Below are 22,244 nucleotides of genomic sequence, written 5' to 3' on the forward strand. Positions count from 1 at the left end.
ACCATAAGAGAAATGCACAGGAAGCCACGTTTATAAAAACTTTTACTATTAAAGATACTGTCTGAGAATCTGGTTTTGTAAGTTTATTCCCCAAAGGGCACTAAAACTAGAACGGAAGCAAAACAAGGAAGTTTGGTTCATTTGAAAAATGTCTATCTAAGCAATATATGAAATCCTGAAGAATCCTTATTTCATTAAATTTAATACAATATAAAACTATTTAAAAGTATGATTTTAATGCATGATATCATATACTTGGTTATATTTTAATTTAGCACAACTAAAAAGGAAAGAATGTTTATAAGAAACAGTGTGTCCTTATTAAAGTAGCATGAAGCATTTCAGAAACTTGACAATTCATTCTTTCTATAAACAATTGTAACTGTTTGGAACAGGGGAAAAGAACTCCCAAAATGTAACTTCACAGTTACAGAAACAAACAAGTAAACCCAAGGTTTTCCACAAGATTATGCTGAATCAATTTTATTTTTCATATTATAAAGTAGACAGCAATAAATGCAAGAAGAATAATTCACTCCTTTTGTTGAATGAAATACTTGATGGGATATAGATAATCTGTAGCCTTGGAAGAAGTAGTAAAAAGGCTTCTGTTGCAGAATAAAGAGGTTCTCTCCTTTTAAGGAGATTCTAATCCTCTCATTGGCCAAAACCAGAGAAATTGATTACTCATTTCCTTCTTAATGTATATAGTACTATAAAGATATTTATCTCCATTGTTCTCTTTCACTGTAACCTTAGTACAAAAGTTATTTTTAAAGGTATCAACAAATTACTCCTTTTGGGTGTCAGGAAAGAATTCATACTCACTGAGGCCTACCTGATAGTAGGCAGAGGGGCTAGGAAAGCTGCTTTTCTTTTGGCATTAACACAAAATAGAAATTAAAATTAATGACAACATCAGAAGTGGACTCAAGACTTCCTAATCACGTGGTATGACAGGAATGCTTATCCTCCAAGTGACTCCAAGTCATATGAGGGAACTTTGCAGTGATAGTGCTGGACCTGCTGAAGTGTATTAACAAAATCATTTACTAACAAGAAAATGCGCCTTTAAAAGAATTCTTCATAACTGACTATCATTTTTCACCAAGCTTTCAAGTTAAAACAGAAAACATTCTCAAGCAAAAAAGTTAATCCCACTCCAACAGGAGGAAAACAGCACTTACAGTGAGGCTCATAAGGAGGAGGAGGATCACCACAAGGAACACACTCCATGTCTTGAAAGCCTCCAAGCTTAGTCTTCCTATAAAATCTAGAAGATAAAGGAATGAAAAAAAACAGTTAATCAAATCCAGTTATTTTCCTTCACAAAATTAATCAGGTGTTTTAACAAAATCCTCTATAACTGCAAACTTTTGTCAATCTGTGTCCCAATGCAAACTATCAGGAAATAGAAGAAAATAAAAGTAAACAAAAGTACATTAGATATTAATTAATAGTACAGCAGTAGATCTAAAGTAAATTGAGAAAAAATTCTAAATCTGTTAGACCAAATGCATAGTCACTATAATCTTATATTCACATAAGAAATAAACAATTCTGGAGATTTCAGACAGAAATCAATATCCTGTTTTCCACATAGATCACAACATACAAGTACAACTTACATTATGAAAGCTTATTTACACATTTAAAAAATAAAAGTGAACTGATTAATCTACATAACTCTCCTAAAAGAAACAAGATATTACAAGGTAATTATCACCACTAAGTATAAAATGGACCAGATGTCAATGCTTTCTAGTTAAAATCCCCAAGACATACTCTAGCTCAGAGAAGGAAAAAAAAAAATAATCACTCAAATTGGTTCATTTATGTACTTGTACAGAAGAGCATCCCCCCCAAAAAGTTTTAACATGCTGTGTGACAAAATCTTCAGAAAATAAGATTATTCTGATTGTTTTGTAGAACAGCAAAACAGTAAAAATGGCTTTTCAGAACTATATTTTAGCAAACCAACAATCCCTCTCTGACTCTTCTCCTCCAGGAAGATCTTCACTACCAACCGAAGTCACAATGTGCATGGATTGTGAATACAAATTAATGAAGTTGCCACATGAGTCCCGATCTACATTATCCAATTCTCCACTTTGTTTTCATATTCTCACTTAAATGTACACTTTAAAAATTCTAGATAGCAAGCATTTCAAGGTATGAAAAAATGGATATTGCAAACAGAAGTATCACTCAGGTGGTTTAGATAAGTAATAGCAATGGGTGGCCACAAGCAGTAACAGGTGAACAATAAAATAAAACTCTAAAGCAAACTAACTAGCCAGCTACCCATTCCTAAAGAAATAAAAGCAAAAACATAAAAAAAAAAAAAAAAAAGCTGTCGTACCCAAGGAGACCTTTTATTCTAAAGACCCTGCAAGAACTTTACTATTGAGTTTATGTTTGAAGAGCTTACTGACTGCAGTGACAGGCAGAAGTCTACATTCCTAAACCAGAGAACAAGAATAGTTCCAAATGAAAAACCAGAACTTTAGAGTGTTATATTTCAAATTTGTACAAGAGTTTGACATCCTCTAAAGAACTTACCTACAACAGCTCCCTAATCAAGGAGGTCTGTCTGTCCTTCAACCAGTCATTAGTACTAAGCTAGAATCAATACCTGTGGTCTGTTCAAGATGAGTACATGAATTAAGTGTTTTCTGTAGTGGTAGTGGCACATTAAATAAAAGGTACTAACTATACTGATGTTAAATTACTAACACTGCAAATGCCATTAAAGTATGAAGACTGTATCAGCTAAAGCAAACAGCTTTCCAACTGCTCAAGAAACTCACGCTTTAACAATGTGAACAGAAACAGATTCATAGGCTCTAAGACTGAAGGGGCCACTGTGATCATTTACTCTGAATGAAATGTGTTAATATTTGTTTTTAGCTGACATGCTCACTGTAGTGTTCTGAAGCTGAACAATAGGGAACAGCATGTTGGAAACACATGCAAAACAGAAATAAATATGATTGCTGAGAGGTAAAATATTAGCTAAACCATTTGGTTTGGCTAGCTATATCCTCCATTCACTTAGGCAGCACCTAAACTAATGGACAGGTATGAGTGGTGCCATGTTCTACAATTCTGTTCCCCAAACAGTCCTGACCAGATGATCTGTGACTCCTCTACCCATGACTCCCTCCCTCCTCACATTTCCAACTTTGCTGCCAGTAAAAGCAGGTTGTGGCAACAGCTCTCATTTTAACACATACTCAACACGTATCTAGAATACATTCTAGACCAGAATACTAAGAAGCATTCCCAGGTCCCCCAGTTTAGATTTACCCATAATTCATGTTTTATTCTGGCTTCTTTTTTGTTCCTTTCTCATCTTCCAAAATTTAGCTTATGTTGTTTAACACCACAAGAAGAAAATTTTCTCCCTGCTGACAGCCAAATAAGCCCTACAATACATATATATTAATATGTGATAAGAGCATAAATCAATCCACCATGTGGCTGCAGGTAGTATCAAAAGTGGTTGTGAGTAACATCTAATGCCTGGGGCTGCACCTTCTTATACCGTGACTTAAACTAATATTAGTTACCAAAGCTTTACTAAGTGTTTTTAAATGAAAAGACCTCACTTCTGGCTTGAGAGGAATAACTGTAGGAGCTTCAACAGTGTTCAGGTATTTAATAGCCAGCATTATTAAAAAAAAAAAGTATATAAAATGAAATAAAATGGCTGAGAAATATATAGGAAACAAATGTATGAACTTTGAAGCATCTCTGAAATATATACCCTGAAAATACAAAGGCTGTTACAACTGCAGATCAGTTCTCATAACCTACTCCTATCAATTAAACTACCAATCCATAATTCAAAAAAGCATCAGAAATGCCTTTTAACAAGTTCATTGCAGGTATTTATAATAGCAGAACTTGGCCACAATGTAAAGAATAGCCTTTTGGAGATTTAACACTTAATACTACGAACAGAGATTAGCAACAGAGATCTGGGATGACTGGACAACAAACTAAGCACAGGTCTTGATTTATAACAGCAGTTTTGGTGAGTCTCCACACTGTTATAATTTGTTCCAAAACAATTCTTTCAGATCCATTTATGATTCTCAGCCAGGATCATGCTCTATGAATTTACCAACATGATGAAGGAAATTCAGGAGCATAAACCACAGCCACTACCTTTGACCTAAAAATATAGGTGTATGAGAATTATTAGGCATTGACTTAAGGAGGAGAAAAAAGCAAGCAAATAATGTGATCAGTCTTCAAGAAGGTAACTGTGTATGTTTCCAAATGTTTAATTCTTTATAACAATGAAGTAAGTCACGAGTAACACTCAATATTTCAAAGTATTTTGCTCAGGTGCTGCATAGACAATACTCCCATAGATCAGGTAGGTAATTATCAAACAATTTTTATGGATGAGATAATTAAGACTGCAATTCTGAAATTATGTGCTCAGATCATACAGTAAATTATTGGCAAGGCTGAGATTAGAAACTAGGACCTTCATACATACATAAAGGATACAAACATTTATCTGGAAAACATGAACAAGCAAATGTTAACACGAATTAGTTTTGAATTTGTTCAAGTCTCATCTTCAGAAATGGACTTACCCTGGTAAACAGTCTCCACATAGTGCATTGCTGGTGGCAGTACAGTTGGCCTTCTGAAACCGGTTAACTAATGCACAATCCAGACAAGGCTTGCACTTCTGAAAGCCCCAGTCTTCCTTGAATCTGTTTGGCCTGCATGTCATGCACTGTGCATCCTCCCCATATCCAAAGCCGCATTCCTGTAGAGATTAACAAGCAATAGCAAGCTATTCAGTCACTGAAAGCATGAACAAGAAGAGAATGCTGGGATAAAATGAAGACCTAGTGTAATTATTACTGAGAGTAGGTCTTTCTAGAGACAAAAGCCATCCTTTCAGCAAGTTCAAATGTGTCTTCCACTGCTAATAATCTCCCTTACTTCTATAAGTAATACTTAGTCATCCACTTTATTCATGAAACCACTGTGTATTTGAATGATAAAGGGCTTCAAGGACTCCCACAGTTTTATTATTACTAGCTTATGGTAGAATTATTGAGCTGTCTGTTTTTTAATTAGGTCAGTCATGTGAAAGTGCAGAAACTGGGACAAGTGAAGTATAAAGGCACTTACTCAGTTACAAAAACAGCAAAGAAACACTTTGATATTAAGGTTCATAGCTAAGGTGAACAAAGTTAATTGCCGAAGAGAGTGCACTGATCTTCAAAGGCTTAGAATTTCTGTTACCAAATAAAACAGAGCTGGTTAATGACCATCAGCTAGGCATGAAATGTTGCTTAGCTGCTAAGAATTTCAGAAACCCAATCCGCTCCAGTTCTAACGGTTCTTAAACTGTTGCAAAAGTGTAATCGCTCTGCAGATCACAGGAAGGCACGTTATTTTACTATACCAGCAATATCATTATGGTTGGTTATCTATCCCAAATTTAGCTGTTTAAAGAAATTATTTCCATTCATTTGCAAAAGGACACCTAATACAACTGACAGGCCTCAAAGAGAAACATTTCACCCAACAACATGTCATAGTTTGGGGACTGAATTCTATGTACTGATTATCAAGAAGTATCAATCTATTTCATTTTTATGTAACTATTTCTTAGAGTTATCAAGTTACTAAAAGAGTTGCTATTCCCTTTTCTCACCTGAATATCCTATTAATTTTTTTGCAGTACTTTGGAGTTAGATTTGATGCAAACCACAAAATGCAAGAGGAATAAAACAAATTGCTGGAAAGGACTTATTGGGAAGGGAGTAGGTGGGAAAGGCACAATGTGGGGACCTCCTTCTCCAGTATGTGGTCTCAATGGAAGAACAGGGCACAGTTCCCAGTGGGAAAACTGCAGGAAGTCTTCAACTGGGCCAACTTAAGGGAAAGTTTCCACCAGTTTCCTTCACAACACATGCATGTTCGATGCATATAAATAACTTCTTCCAAAGTCACACACCTAAGCAAATCTGATGCAGTAAATAGCTTTGAATCTTACAAATGCACTCAGGATTCTCCAAGGTTTTGCACTGAGAAAGCATCTACGGAACAAGCTATGTGATGGACTGGACCAATATGTATTTTATAGTGCCTCTAATTTGCAATGATAAATTAACAATAAACAACTTCAGATGCATTTTACTGGACATTCTAAGAATTTTCAATTTTCTTTTATGTTAAGGATATCTTTACTGTCCTCTGCAGAAGAACAAGCACTCAAGTACACAGAAAATTAACAATTCTAAGAAAGCAACTATAAATGTACAATAAAAATAGTCTTCTTCCTCTGTCTCTAGACCCAGGAATTTAAAAAATAAATTTTAATTTTTGTTTTGCTTTTTAGCTGAAATGTAGTTTCTTACTATTAACTATTATTCAGATTGAGGAGCACACAGACAAATTATTGCAGTTAGTAACAAAAAAAATCATACTACAGTGTCATACAGTTTCATACACTGTACAGCATGCTCCTTCTGTGAGATACTGACCCTAATAAAGCTGGTAGGCAAAAGGGGATAAAAATATTTTTTTCTTTTCTTTTAATTTACTTCAGACATAGAACATTTTCTACCATTTTATTTCAAACCTACCAGTTTCTGCTAGGAATCAATGCCAAAACAATGGAGGTTCTAGCAGTTCTATTTTATGTCACCTAAAAATATCTTACTGTGTTCAGTTTTACACTCAATTTCATTTATGCAATTGTAAGACTGTATACAAAGCTACATGATTACTACCGGGGTCTGGAACCAGACTAACTTCTGTTAGGAGATTTTGCTCTTCCTAAGTCTAAATAAAGCTTTTCATTGAATCTCATTATTCCTTAACACATCCTTTCTAAATACCTACTCTTTACTCTTTTTATTTAGATCATCCAAATAGTAGCGTTATAGGATATATTGCTCAGTCAAACCACGTATATTCAGATCTTTTGATAAATCACTTGGAATCAGTCTCTCCCAAGTCCTAGTAAACTTTCAAATATGAGGTTTAAATTAACTTAATTATAAGTTTTCCTTTTCAGACTACCTTTGAAGTTTATGATGAAAACCAAACAAACACCAGGAAATAAAGTTAGAATTAAATGCCTTCAACTCACTGGCCCAAACTACCAAAGCTCGAGTAAGTTGTTTCTAGCTCTCTCAGATCTGCTTTGCTATAGTTGAATGTATGGACACATCTTAGTGGTCCTTTGTAACGTGGAATGGTTTACTTTAAAGCTATAAAAATGGTGATTGCGATATAAAGAAATCTTCTGCCCAAGGAATTTACAGTCTCCAGTCTTTTCAGAGGTGGCTTCTAAGTCCTTACCAGGAATTCTGCAGATATAATCCATAACAACTACAACTTTATGTAAGTGCTTTTTATGTTCACATAATATTTGAGGTAGTTAACTGCCTGGCAGGTGCAAATAAATATTTAAGCTTGTAAACCAGACAGAACTTCAAACAGATCTGTACTCATAATTAACCACATTCCCAAAACTGAAGGATACGATTTAGACGATGGATTCAAACCCTTTGAAATCTTGGACTTTTTAATTTAGCAGTCCAGCAAAGATACAAACAATCAACTGTTCATCTTTTATCAGTACATGTGCAAAACTGATGTGCACCAGTGTTCTTAGTGCTCTGTTTATGAAGTTGTCAAGTTATATGGCTGGTGAGATCTGAATAGTTCCCAACTCCCCTCATCCCTTCTATCCTCCCACTCATATTTTTAAAAGAGGGCTCATCTGTTGCAGTTCACCTCAGGACTGCAGAAAAGAGAAATAAAACTTGTAACCTCAGTTAGCTAGATTTCAAAAAACCAATTTTTGTTTTTGTGCCAGAAAAAGAGCAGGTAAATATACGCTATATTTATTTCTCCTATTGTGAAGAACATTTAGCCCACTCTTCCCTTTCCACTTCCCCTTTTCAATGCTACCATCAATGGTACCAGGTAACATTAATGAAAAATTTCTCTCTCAAATGAGTACAAGCCATGAAAACCCAAACACTAATTTAGAAAAGTGCACTAAAATTAATTTTTAAAAAATCCTCAGAATTCAAATGCACTCCTATTTTCTGGATATTTATACAGCTTTCACTGTCACAGTGTTGTGACATCTCATTACCTTTAATGTATGTATGCCAAGAACAACTTTGTTCAGAAGTGGGTTTCACTAAGGTATCAAGTGAGATGACTAGTCAAGGCCACCTAGGAATCTGTAGCAAACTAGTTAACTCCTAACTTAGTTTCAAGCTAAAAATATTAAAAGCATACGATAATGCAGACACCTTTTAAAATACTGCCTTGGCAGTGTTAACATTTTCTTTCAGTACATACTACCCAAAAACTGATTCAGAGAGAATGACCAGAAGATAGCAGACCACAAAGGGTAATGGAGTTAAGTGGTATGGTTTTTCCCTAAAAGTTGAATGCAATGCAGAAAGTAAATGAACAGTAACTTAGATTTTAAACATTCTTTCAATTAAAATAACCTAATTTCATTTAAAAATAATTTAAAACAATGCTTTCAGGCATTATTAAGATTGTAATCTGCGAGTACATTTTAGAATTTGTTTCTAGTTCCACTGATTATCCACAACCCCCGTAAGTCCCTAGACAGTACAGCACAGAGGAGTTCCACTTAGGCCACAATGATTACAAGAATATTTGGGTATTCTCAAGAAAAAGCCTTCCAGTCATTAAGACACTTCTAATTGATGTCAGGTCATATAACAGGTTGCAGCACTACGCTGGGAAGTGTACTGCTACACTATGAAGTTTTTAGTAACACCTTTGAGCATATGGCCTTGTTAAATAGCACACAGTTTTAGCTTCCAAAAGTACCTTAGGCTGTGCATCAGCCTCATCTAGAATCCAATAATCACACATATCTATCAGCAGAAGTCCCTGAGCAGGACAGGCTGCAACAGTGTGCTGCAAACATGTCAGATTTAGCTGCTGTGGCAAAGTGCAAAGTTAGCGTCAGAAAAGTTTCATGTTTAGTGAGTAAGATTTGACATCCCTACATGCAGCTGCTCCAGCTTCCATGACACTGATCCAGAAACATGTTAGCCTCTCCTGAACTAGATATGGCAAGCTTCCTCACAAGCAGCTCTCTTGCTGTGAAAAGTTAGAGAGTGACTGCTAAACAAGGTAGCAGCTGCTCTCAGTAACTTCACTGGGACAACATGTCAGACATAGCACACCATCTTTCATGTTCTGTATGAGAACTATTACATTCAGGAGTAGCTTCAAACAGTACCTTCCTGTTTAATTCACAGTTCCTTTTCTCACCCAAGATGCAGGTCTCCTTTTCCCTCATCATACACCTGGTGCAAGGAAGCAACCTGTGATACTGCAAACCTATGCCATTTCCTTATCAACCATCAAGCTGTCACTGTCCCACAGGCTCTCTGTACCACAGCAGTCTCTTGGTGACAGTATTAATCACCACGTATTTGGTGGCAATGCTGGCTTAAGGCACTCTCTCCCTTTCGTCTCTGCCTTTTCTTCCTTGTCATACATTGTCCTCAACTGAACTGATACAACTGAGTATGAGGCTGAGCTGCAAATCCGATCACGGGACTGATCCAGGTTAAAAGTGATCAGTTCAGTGATCTGTTCCATAGTACACCCTAAAAATCTACTGCGTCAGCATAACTGCACAGGCACGGCACTGTGGAAAGAACTTACTATTGCCAAAACTGCCATTTCAATGTTTCTGAACTACAACCTCAGATGTGATCTGTTGACAAAACAATCTATAATTGCATTTGAAGTTCTGAGCTGCAATATAAGCTTGATGAGGCTGAGATATGGATTGCTTTTTCATATATAAATAAAAAAATACATGGAAGCTATAGAGAGTTATTTAATTTTTTTTAAAAAAAGCAAATGATTGTGAAAGGACTGGAAGGATTCTCCTTTCTGTACTGGAACATTTTCAGGAAAAGGCTGAAACCCAAACTATTCCTGTTTATTTTTTCTGCATTAATTGTGATTTATATAAATTTGAATCATATATAAGGTTTGATTTATACAGAAATACATTACTGGTAAGATAGGACAAAAAAGGCTCTTACTATCAAGCCACACCAATGACTACTCAGGCACTGGCAACCTGAAGCCACTTAAAGACAGACATTAAACCACTTGCTTAACTACATGATGCTTTTTTTCCTACAAAATGAATGAGAAATGAAATAATGCTGAGCCACGCGAAGCAAACACTTCCTTCTGAATCGATACAATCATTTCAGTTTCCCACCCCAGAAGAAAGCACTGCTTAAAAAAAAAAAACCAAAAAACCAAAAAAAACCCCAAAACAAACCAAAACCCAAAAACCAAAACAGACAAAAAACAACCCCCAACAACCCCCCACACACACACACAAAAGCAAGCTATTTCAGTGGTTCAAAGGCTTCACAAACATTGCCAAGGACACATGTTTATGAGAAGAAAAGGCTATATAGATTTTTTTTTTTTTAAATGAACAAATAGAAGCAAACAAACAGGAGGAGAAGCTTTCACTCCCTTCCACATCAATGCTAAATTGTTGATACAATAACAAAGCCGGCTTTCTTATGATGGCAATATGTTACAAGTACTTTATAAAAAATACAATCAACGTTAAGTGATCAATGGAGTTCTAAGTTAATGCAACATCTGCCGCGCTGCTGTTAGAACAGTTGACAGGGAATCAGAAAGGAAAAGTTGCGGGTGAATTCTATTTTCTTATTTTAAGGAAGAAAGAACTACTTTAAAAACTTTCTGGAAAAAAAGAGCCCCACTAAACTGTGACAGCAAAAGCTGAAAAAAATAGTCTAGGTTCAGAACTAGTTACATGAAATAAGGCTGGGGTTTTTTGTTGGGTTTTTTTTGTTTCATGCTGAAGTTGCTTAGCTATGCAGACAGGAAGGTCAATTCAATAGATTGAGCACTAGTTAGCAACTAAAATTAAACACTCATCATAGAGTCACAGAATAGCCCAGGTCAGAAGGAACCTTGAAAGAACATCTAGTCCAACCTTTCATGGCACCAAGAGCTGAGCTGAGCTGATCTAGCACCCTGCGCAATTGCATCCTAAAAACCTCCAGTGATGGGAACTCTATCATGTTCCTGGGGAGGTTGTTCCAGTGAATGATTGTTCTCACTGTAAAAAATTTATTTCTTATACAGAGATAAAACCTCTCTCCTGGTACAACTAGTTTCCGTTGCCCCTTGTCTTGTCCATGTGGCACGTTGTGAAGAAAGAGCCTCCATCCTCTTCTTCCACTCTGTGGCCTTTGTCTACTCTGTTCCACCAAAAACTTCCTGCATTACCATGGGCAAGTTGATTTCTATACGAGTGTCTCATGTATAAATTAAGAAAAGGCAACAGCATTTCCCTGACTTAGAAAGGTATTATGAAATGCTCACATAGTATAGCAACAAAGGTCATATAAATAACTCAAGTTAATAGTTGTAAAAATAAGTATACACACGCACACATATATATGTGTGTATATACATGTATGTATATACACACACCCACTCTGTACAGGTGGTATTTTCCCCTGCACATTTATCCACACTGTTGATGCAAGCCTGTAGTGTATCTGTGTGTATCTGGTGACATGGGAACAGACTGGACTGTCACACAGGACCTGATCTGATTAGGCTTTAACCATATCTTAAGTCACCTGTGCAGCCTGTGTTAAGATTCTGAAGTCTGATCTTCAGGTGTCACTGTGTCTTCCCTTAAGTACAGGGACAACTAATGACTGTTGACTTAACTGGGTTTTATAAATCCACAATAAAAATCCCACTGAAGTTTAAATAAGACAGATATCACAATTAGGTACGTATTAGTTTTGATTTCTATAACAACTTGTACTCAGTTTAACAAAGCCAAAAGGAAGAAGGGACATGCACAAGTGTACTTATGCTGTAAATTGGTTGCTGATCAATTCAGTGGCAATGTATTTAAGTCATAGTACCCATCTGTACCACGGTATTTATCTTAATTTTTATCTTGAGAACTCCAGTTTTCCTTTTATAGTGCTTAGCCTACTAACTCTACTTGGCTTTTGAAAGGAACACAGTTCCTATTTTTGTATAGTCAGTAATAACAAGAAAGAAATCTACAGATTTAGATTGTAACCAAGATGAAGTAGTTTCTCATAAATAAGAGTGAAGCGAGGGCTCTACAGTCCTTGACATTGGACCCGTCTGCTTCAGCTTACTCAGCAGTAGAAGTTCTACCTGAACTGAGTTTCAAGGGAAGGAAATAGGGACATATGTTTACATCAACCATTCACATGGTCCACTGTTGCATGACGCAATAGCTGGCATTTTGCATTCAACAATATAGGCTCAGGTTTTTTGTTACTAACATAAAAAAGAAACCTGTCAGTCAATTGCTTAAAACACTTTGGGGGGGAACCAAACCAAAAAGCCCACTGATAACATTGTATTTTACTATATACTTAGACATACACTCATGCTCACACACCCAGCAGTATATCCAGTTTTATCCATTAGCACTAGATACTTGATAGGAAAACAGACACATTATTTGTTATTAAGAAACTGTTATTAAACTACAGCATAATTACATCATTACTTTCTCACATGTAAAAAAACCAAGCAAACAAAACTCCCCCTGTGCTGCAAATTACTTCAAGTATATCATTAAATCCCTCTTCCCTTTGCGTTCTGACCTTTGACTCAACATACTTTGTTGCTTCAAGCTGTAGTTCAGGAAGACTACTTTCAACTGCATTTCAGTAACAGCCGCAGCATCACATCCTTCGCTATGATTCACAGAAAATTGTACCTCTATTTATAAAGGAAATTATGCTTCCACTCACATTTAGGTTTGACCAAAATTTGTTTAGTTATTTCAGTTCTAGTGTAGTAGCAAAAAGTAGTATTTGAAAGCCTATTCATGTCTGGGAGAAGTAATTGCTTACACATTGAAATTAATTAAGCATTCATGTTTTCAGAAAAACTAGTCCTAAGAATCAGGACTATCAGATTGTAAACAAAACCAGTTAAAGTAAAAACATAACTTGAATAGTGTACTATTGCAAACTATAACCTTCCTATTTTAGTTTAGCATTTCTTTATTAAGCTGAAAGTCAAATTACTGAGGGCATTAGGTTTTATGCTTTTGGTTTTTATTTGCCAACTGGATAAGTATGCTACACCAATGCATATAATACTGTTTTAGTAGGGCCACTGTTGTAAAGTGCCATATTTAGAAGTGCCTTTATAAATTAAAACACTCCCCAGACCTTTTCAGTCCTCAAATTTAAGGCTAATCTGAAAAAACCAAAACATCCGAACAAAACCACACCCATACCGTTAGTCATCTTCAAATCTCTACTTCAACAGCATTGTTTGTATGACTAAACCTTAACTAATACTGCCTAACATAGAAAGCAATCCTCACTAAAGCGTAAAACTAAATATTTCTGTTAACGCACTGAACACCAGCTACAGGGGATGGAGAGATAGAGAAAATGTGTCACTCAATTTCAGTAAATGTCTTCAAACTACCCACAAACCACAATACTTAACTTGTGCTTTTTTTCAGAGCTGAATATAGTAAGAAATACAAAGCCACAAACGGAAAGCTCCTTTTTCCCTGTTGTTTAAACACACATACACACCAGACTTAGTAATGTTTCATGTTAAAAAAATTTCAAAAATAACATTTCAAATTCCCCCTTGGATCTACATAACATACTTGCTTACAAAAGTAACCCTGAAAATTAAATTTCACTCCTCCTAAATAACACCCTAAATTCTACCTTTATCATCCTTTTTACACTATCATTAAGTGTACAATACAGAGTTTGTCCTTCTATATGCAAAGGCACTGGGCAGGGCAGCTACTTCTCTCTTGCTTTATGGCCCCACCTATCAGGTATTGATCAGACTGGAGAGTTATGTCTGGGCCACAGTTCTACACTCTAACAATGGGCAAGATGTAGGTATAGTAGCTGGACACTGAAGAAAGAGTCTTATGCTTATGCATGAGACTTGACAAGTCTGCTCACCCTTCATGATACCAGCCTGCGCTCTCTCTTTTTTGCCTGACCATCTTCACACCTCTAGCACGACACACCTGCTCCCCCAAAACATCCAGTCTCCCCATGATGCATAACTCATTCTGTTGTCTCTCTCACCTCCGGTGATCGAGTTAGTGAATCCCACTATATTCCTCCCTCCTCCTCTCCCTCCCTCTCGTCTCAGCTATAACTTCCTTCATTGTTCTCTATCCTTGCTTATACACAGCACCCACTTTCTCTGTGCGGAAGGCAACTAAGATCCCGCTCATGACTTGCATTCAGACTTCAAATTTTGCCGGAAATTTTGCCAAGTTAACTTTCTAGTTGTACTGAATCCCAGTCCATAACCTCAGTCACCATTCACCTCCATTGACTCATTTCTGCATTCCTAAAAAACCTGCTAATTCTAAAACTTTTATGGGGATTTTCTTTTGGAAAAGATGCAGTTGTTCCAAAAGAAAAAACATTTACATGAAACTCACAATAACAGTCTTTCCTTCTCCATGATATTAACAAGGATTTCTTATCTGCTTTCTACATATTACCATGTATTTTTCTGACCTCAACCTTCTCAATTACTTTACATGGCATAAAGACATGGATTAGGTTTATAGCATTTTTAATAAGTCGTAAAACAATGAAGTTGAGCCTCACTTGAATCTAGCTTCCCAACACGAAGTGCTCCAACCACTGAGCTAGTGAAAACAGAACAGTCACCTGTATCTCCCAGCTGTTCTAAGGAAATATCTCAGTTCTCACTTGAATCTTATTCTGTATTTATGTGCTTATGCCCTTATTTTTATTATAAACCATTCTGTTAAGACAAGTTGTTGTATAGAAAATATTTAAACATTGTCTATAGTGGCAATTTCACCTAAAATCCACAACTGATTCTGAAAGTTGGCATTGTAAAAATCAAGTCCCCCCATTTCAGTGGTCTGTACCAATCACTATTTTGAAATTTATTTTTCATACTCTCTTCTACACAGTGAGGTTATTCACTCTTAATTCCCTGTAGCTCCCCCCACCCCGCTCTGTAGCACTAACTCACCTTTAAAAAAAAAAATTTAATTTGAGAGCCCACACCCAGATCCTCTAATGGTATTGCCTACTTTATTAATGGCATCATCATCTTCTGAACTGAGCATTTTATATAAAGAGAACCAGAAAACATGATACTTGAAAAACTGTAAAAGATTCAAACACCAAAATAATAAAAAATATTTCCACATAAGTACAGATAACTATTATTTTAACCACATACGCAAGTGCACTTATTGGAAACAAAGTAAATTCAAGAAAGCATGATTTGCTTACCTTTGAGAGTTCCATTCCAGGTCCACACTGTTTGCAGAGGATGCAGTTTCCAGTGTGGTCCCTAAATTCTTGCTCTCTGCAATCTCCAGTCTCACAAATTACCCTACTTAGCTTAAAAAAAAAACCAAACAAAAAACAAACCTCACCAAAATATAATTAACATGTGATTAACATAATTTATATAAACTCTATATCTGAGAAATAAATTCATGTTTCTATCTTAAAAATAACTTTTTGCATTATCAAAAACTTTAAATATGGCAATGAAAATTAATCATCTAACTCCAAATATGGATAAGTGGCCTGAATTTTAAAGGTTCTCAGTACTCAGTGACTTGCAATAATTTTACAATTTTTAGAAGACCTGCTTGATATTTGGCACTTGTGGAATTTTAAAACACTTAATTGCTTGAACACAAGTTTAAGTTCCTCAACTTACTCAACATTATGAAAAATGCACATGACCATACTAAGGCTATAATTTTCATGACAGTAAGCTACGTCTATTTGCAGTAAGCTATTGCCATGTTTCATTTATTTGTGATTTTTAATTTTTCTAATGATGCTATTACAATTGAATAAATAAGCTTAAATCTATTGCTTTAAACATAAATATTTAGATTTTAAAAGGTCACTCAAACCTTTTGGAAACTCAAAAAACCCCCCAAACCTGTATGAATACTATTTATTCTAAACTTCACTATCACTTTATATTTAATGGGCCAAATGAGAGAGAAACCAATTTCTGCCTTCAAAGGCATTTAAGTACATTATCTGCCCAAACCAGATACCAAGGTTATGAGAAATACCATAAGCAGCAATATCAGCCATGCAAAGTCCCAGTATAATCATTGGAATCCTACCTAGGAACATCAGCAAACCCTGCGAGCTCCCTCAATAGAACTTTAAACTAAATGTCTAGAGATAGGCTTCCATGACAGAAAGTGCTCTCCACAATTGCTGCTAAATTCTTACTTTGTGTATTAGCCTTTTCAGAAAGACCAAAGCCTTTCTGATAGCTACAAAGCGTTAATTACCCTTAGTTCTAGAGCTTGTCTCTGCAAGCCAGAGTTGTTATGTTTAGTAGGCAATGTAATTGTGTGCTATGCTATGTTCTGTGGATAAACTGAATACTCCGAACTCCTAAACTATACATATATATATATATATAGCATACTGTACTAAGAGATGGCTACTGCAAATTGCCTAGAATTCCTACTACCTCTCTGAAGTGAAGTAGTATCACCTTCACAGCACTATATTCACCTACATTTTCTGTCCCAATCCAGTCCTTCTTCCATGAAGAGGCTCACAAGGTAAAATTTTTTAATTGCATGTGAGGAGTAGCGAGAAATTATACAAATCAGTTGACCAAGCTCACTTTTAAATTGATAAAATGCGTACGTAATTATCTGCGTATATGTGTTTAAGACTTTTAGTGTTAGTAGTAAAGTGTAAAACAAAAGACCTCATTCCTGTGTCCAATATAATTTTTTCAACATTCATGCGGGAGGGGGGATTTACCAAATAAGCCAGTAAAATTATGAGCATCTTCAGTTTATCTTCTCCTTGTAATCCTTTAGCATCCATTTCTTACAATTAAATCTTTCTCCCTATAAAAAATAAAAAGAAAAAATTTAAAAAACCATTATATTTCACAATGTTGTTTAAATTGCAGAAGTCATATGTCCATAGTACTTCATGTCAGTCAGCATGTCAAAATATGTATCTGTTAATGTGTTAATGCCATTAAAATATTTCAGATGGATTCCTGGAAGCTAAACAACAAACATATGCTTTAAAAATAATGTTCTTTTTTAGAAGACAAGGCAATATACACAAAAGTTCTATAGCCTTAATTCTCAAATGAGGAGACTGCTATCAGTCTAGATTAGAGAACGTCAACATTTGTAAATCTAACATCTTCTAACATCCCTAACATCTCTTTCTTGCTTGTTAGATGCCCAACTAAGTACATGATCAATAGACAAAAATAGATTTCTTCAAATATGCCACATATCAGCCAAGACATAGCTGATCACAAGAAGGTTCCTTCTGTGTTGCAACGTAGAGCAGAATGGCTTTGCCTAGTGGCTAAAATAGCCTCTTCTACTTCATTCTGCAACGAACTGGAGGCATACACAGGATCTGTTTCTACCACTTACCTAAGGGGTTTTAACTTGGTAAGATGTGTTAACATGATTGTTTATGATCCGGTAGGCAAAGGCTATTATAGAAGACATTTCAAACAGCATAATCAAATCACATCCTACCTCAGACAATTTTTACCATAATCTCAGAAAAAGAGTCCATAAAGTCTTGCTTAATTATTTTTTAAGAAGTTGTAACAAACAAGTGATAAAAAAAAAAGAAGGGGAACTATTTGAAACCGTCATGGAAAGGAAGTTCTAATTTCGGATTAGGCTTTTTGGATTATTAAATCAACGAACTGCATGCCCGCAATCATTAAGAATATTGTGCTTGGCCAACAGAACATTTTTTCCTCTGCTTACTTTCCTTTTGTTTATTTGAGTCTTTGTGTTAATTTCTGGTTTCTTACTTTTTGGTTTTGTCAGTTACCTGGAAATACAAATGTAACTTTTAGTTCAGAAATTCAAACTATATAGCAACAATAACAAGAAAAGAATAAATAAATCCAGCTTACATAACATGCTATTGGAATTTGATCCTAATTTGTGTACCTTATATGACAGTAATAAAACATTAGATGTTGAAAAATAGATGTGAAAAATAATGTTTAAAACATTTCTGGCCTACTTCAGAGCTTAAGGACTGATGTTTATTTACACTGTTTTAAAAGACAAAATAAGTATTTTTTATCATTTAAGGGTAGAAGAGACTGACAACTGAAAGGAATGAACCCAAAACATAAGGAAAGTAGTATAGAAAAAAATTAAGAACAGTTGCAAAATGCTTTATAATATGGAACTATAACAAGCATAGTAATTCAAAAAGTATACAACCAGAATGAGCATAAACTATAACTAACACACAAATTCACATTTTACTGCATGAATACCCTAATTAATGATTTCTAATCAATAAGAAGATAAATTGTATTTGGAAGTATAAAAAGAGCTAAAGTCTGCTAGGAAGAACAGAACAGGGAAAGAGGCGTGTCAGGCAGCACTCTACAGCAAAGCCAAGACTACATTTTTACGGGTATTTCTCACTTCGTGATGGTAATTGTCTATGGGCCAATGACAATTATCAGATTATATGAGTGTCAACATGGGTAAAAAAGAAGACATACCATCAAGTAATACAAATACACACAGATATAGTATTCAACATAGGTTGCTTTTTTAAGTCTGAGGAAAAAAAAAATAAGCAGAGAAACATGAAATGGGAAATCCCAGAAAGAATTCTAGATGACTCAAATACAACAATTTGATGTAAAAAGCACTGTAGAACAAATGGGAAAATGGAAAAAGAGAGTCAACAAATTTTAAAAGTTATTAAGTGCACAAGGTTGGCATGAGAAGCTGACAGCACTAATGCTGAAAAAAAAAATTAGGTATACAAGAACAAAAGTATATAAGAACAAAACAATTTCTAGTAATAGCAAAGACCAGACAGTGGACAGAGACTGTAAAAATACTGTTAAGGGAACTCAGAAGTTTCAAGAAATGTTTCTCATCTATGTTTGGAAATAAACAAGATGGATAAAAACACACATTATATAATATATCTTCTGGCCAAATAGTAACTGAAGATCTGCTAAGTAAAAACAAAAGACAAATCATGAGACTTTGCACCTTAGCAACCTTGAAAAAAGTATCAAGAAAGACTGAAGCTCGCTGCTGTTCAATTTTTATACAGTTTGGAACGCTACAGAAATTCAAGAGCAGTAATGTTATGAAAAGATTAAAAAAACTAAAAAACTAAGAATGGTAACACAATAAATATCTCTACACAATATTACAGAAAAGCAGTCCTGCAAAACAAACTTGACTTCACTTGATTCAGAGAAGACAAGACAAAAAGCTAAAGTCTAAAAGCTAAATTATATAAACTGATTAAATATTAATTCAAAGAATCATGCTGAAACAAAAGGGGTTTGGGAAAAAAATCCCCACTGACTTCTTGATTTCATATAATAGTATTCAGTGGAAAAAATTAAATACTTCATATGCTTTCTTAATTGCTACAGGAGGCAAAACTTTACATAAGTGTGCAAGTGAAATAAAACTGTAAATGTAACTGAGTTGCTTAGAACTGAATGTCAAGTGGAATAATTTCCAAGTCATATGAATTTATAGTCACTATATTCCTTAGTAATATTATTGTTAAAGAAATAAAAAGCAGCACAGTTCTAATGTAATTATGACGATCGACATAATACTACCAAAATTTTTAAAACAGGATTCTTTATGAAGTTAAAAGTATGGTTTATTTTAAATTTTAGTATCTAGTTTTGCTTTTGAAAATAGATGCGTGACATATCAAAAAAGAAACTGAATATTGTAATAATTGTATATTTTTATGTCAAGTTTCATGTAGATTTATCAATACAGACAGTATTGGTGAGCTGTGCTAAGCCTAATGATCTAAAATATGGAGCTGTGGCATAATGTAAACAGTCTGTATTTTTTCTGAGTAGGTCACCTGAAGTATGGAAGAATAAAGAAAATTAAGAACAGCCTGATTAACTGGCCAGCAGATTCAGTACTTGCCATATTATTGCAATAAAACTATATTAGCTTTATGTAATGAAGCCACATTCATCCTATACATTTTTTCCAATATGCAATAACCTGAAGATTTAATATTGTAAAAAAGTTAGCATACAAACAATTTATTAAAATAAATATTGAAGCAAAGCTAATGATGTTCATGTTTGTAATATTCTGGAGTCACAGTTGGATTAAAAAACAAATGCCAGTTCTTAATAGAAGGTAGCACAAGCAGTATTAAAAATGTTACTGGTCATGCTGACAGCTCGTATTTCAGTTTTGGAGTTGCCATATCTGTTATAAGATGATCTTCTTATAGCATATACTTCAAAGACTTTTAGAACATAGAAAACACATGGAGCAGCATACTGTACTAAAACACATTTTGCTGACTTAGGTGTGGCAATTTTATTGCACCTGTGAAATATTTTCTATTTAAAAGAAAATCTACTACCTCCATAACACTCTTGCCAAATCCAACACCTTCAAACATCAGGAGTTCCAAAACCCAGAGTAAATTTCTAAAATCAAGTGTTTTAGAACTGGCATCAAACTATTACAGACTTCTCCAACTCATCTACACATTTTACTGAGCTTCAAATTTGTTGACTGATCATTATGTGTACAATGCAATCTCATAGCTTTAGGTCTATGATAGAATATGAGATACCTTCTAGATAATTTGTCTTCTGTAGTCATCAAATCTTTCAAAATAAGCTTGCAGGTCTATAGGCCTTAAACTTCAGTACACTTCAGTAGGTTTAGTAGCACCAAAATATGTTCAAATCATTTCAGCAGACATGTGTGAATGTCAGTGGTATTGTATCACGCAATCATTGTGCTTATTGTCCCGGTTCCTACCAAAAAAACCCCCCAAAGACTATACACTGGCTATAACATATGAGAAAGAAATTAACTGGTGTACAATAAAAAACCATTGTTAAGAGTACCAAAAAAAAAAGTTTCTTTTCATGACAACATTTTGATAAAAATAATGCAAATGGTTAAGACACATTAATAATGCATTGTATTGAAAGCAAGTACTGAAGGAGACATAACTGTGCCAGCTGCTTGTTTCCTGTTTCTGTCTCCAGTTTGGTTAAAAGCCCTGCTTAAAAGGCAGACACTGCAGCAGTTAATAATAGGCTGCCATTGGGCAAATTTGTTCTCTCTTGATATCAACTCGCGTTACACTGATGTCTGTTGGACACAAGCCATTCACCTCGTATGCATTCAAGAAGTAACTAGAAGTTTTTGCCTCTAAAATACGTGTGACCAAATAGGAGTTCAATACGTTTAAAGATTATTTGTTCTTGTTCAGATACTGATATTTACAATGCTGAGTTCAGCTATCCTCAATTGTATTAAATGAAAGAAAACTGTGGGCACAATTTTTTGGGGTCAGTAAATCATTCCAAATGCATTCTTTTAGGTTAACAGTAATACACTTGCCCAAAATACTCTGGGAAAAGCAATCATCATTGGTAATGTACTGAACTCAAGATATAGAACTTCCATTAAGAAATGTGGTTGCATCGTTTTAAGGTCGTGTGGGGTCTCCTATGCGTATGTATAAAGAGGGCAATATCAAACAATAAATTAGGAACATGTAATAAATGTATTGTGGAAGTAAGAACTTCCAACCTTACAGGGTCCTAGAATCCATTGTCCTCCAAAATTTATTCCTACGTTTACTTGCTTGCCTGAGCAGTAGTCATCATTCTATTTCAAAGTCAATCTGTCAGAAAAATATTTCTTCCTTCTCTCCAAAAAAATAAAGTTTCACCATGAAGGACACATCACCTCAAGACTCAAGGCAGCACGATTAAATTATGGCCTACTAGCAGGTTTCTCATACATGGAAGCATCGAAACTTTGAACTCAACCATCCATCTTCTAAGGGAAACTTTAGAAGGGGTGAAGGGTCCCAACTTCGAATTCATTTAACTTTCCTAGATCTTGTAAGTTTCCCGTATTTGATTTGACATTCATACTTGATGACCACTTTCATGCTCTCTATAACACTGGCAAAGAGTACTCTGAGAAAGTTCTGGATAAGAAAGAGGGATGAAAATATAATCATCTTATCTTTCCAACAGAGGTCTCTGGTATCCAGTGAATAGGATCTCAGCTCCATTCTAACCAT

General features: G+C 35.1%; 1 protein-coding gene across 4 annotated transcripts in view; it reads right to left on the reverse strand.

The window, feature by feature from the left end:
• The window catches only part of TNFRSF19 (TNF receptor superfamily member 19), a 64,494-nt gene that overhangs the window by 34,114 nt on the left and 8,136 nt on the right, over positions 1–22,244 (reverse strand). For all 4 annotated transcript variants that reach the window (XM_072854920.1, XM_072854930.1, XM_072854950.1 and 1 more), the window contains 4 exons: positions 16,926–17,014; positions 15,402–15,512; positions 4,614–4,792; positions 1,188–1,273 (listed from right to left, as the gene is read on the reverse strand). In XM_072854920.1, coding sequence (XP_072711021.1) covers positions 1,188–1,273; positions 4,614–4,792; positions 15,402–15,512; positions 16,926–16,991 — 442 coding nt within the window. In that variant the 5' untranslated portion in view covers positions 16,992–17,014. The remainder of the gene's footprint in view (positions 1–1,187; positions 1,274–4,613; positions 4,793–15,401; positions 15,513–16,925; positions 17,015–22,244) is intronic.

This window comes from Ciconia boyciana, chromosome 1 (assembly GCF_034638445.1).
Source record: "Ciconia boyciana chromosome 1, ASM3463844v1, whole genome shotgun sequence".
Taxonomy (NCBI): domain Eukaryota; kingdom Metazoa; phylum Chordata; class Aves; order Ciconiiformes; family Ciconiidae; genus Ciconia; species Ciconia boyciana.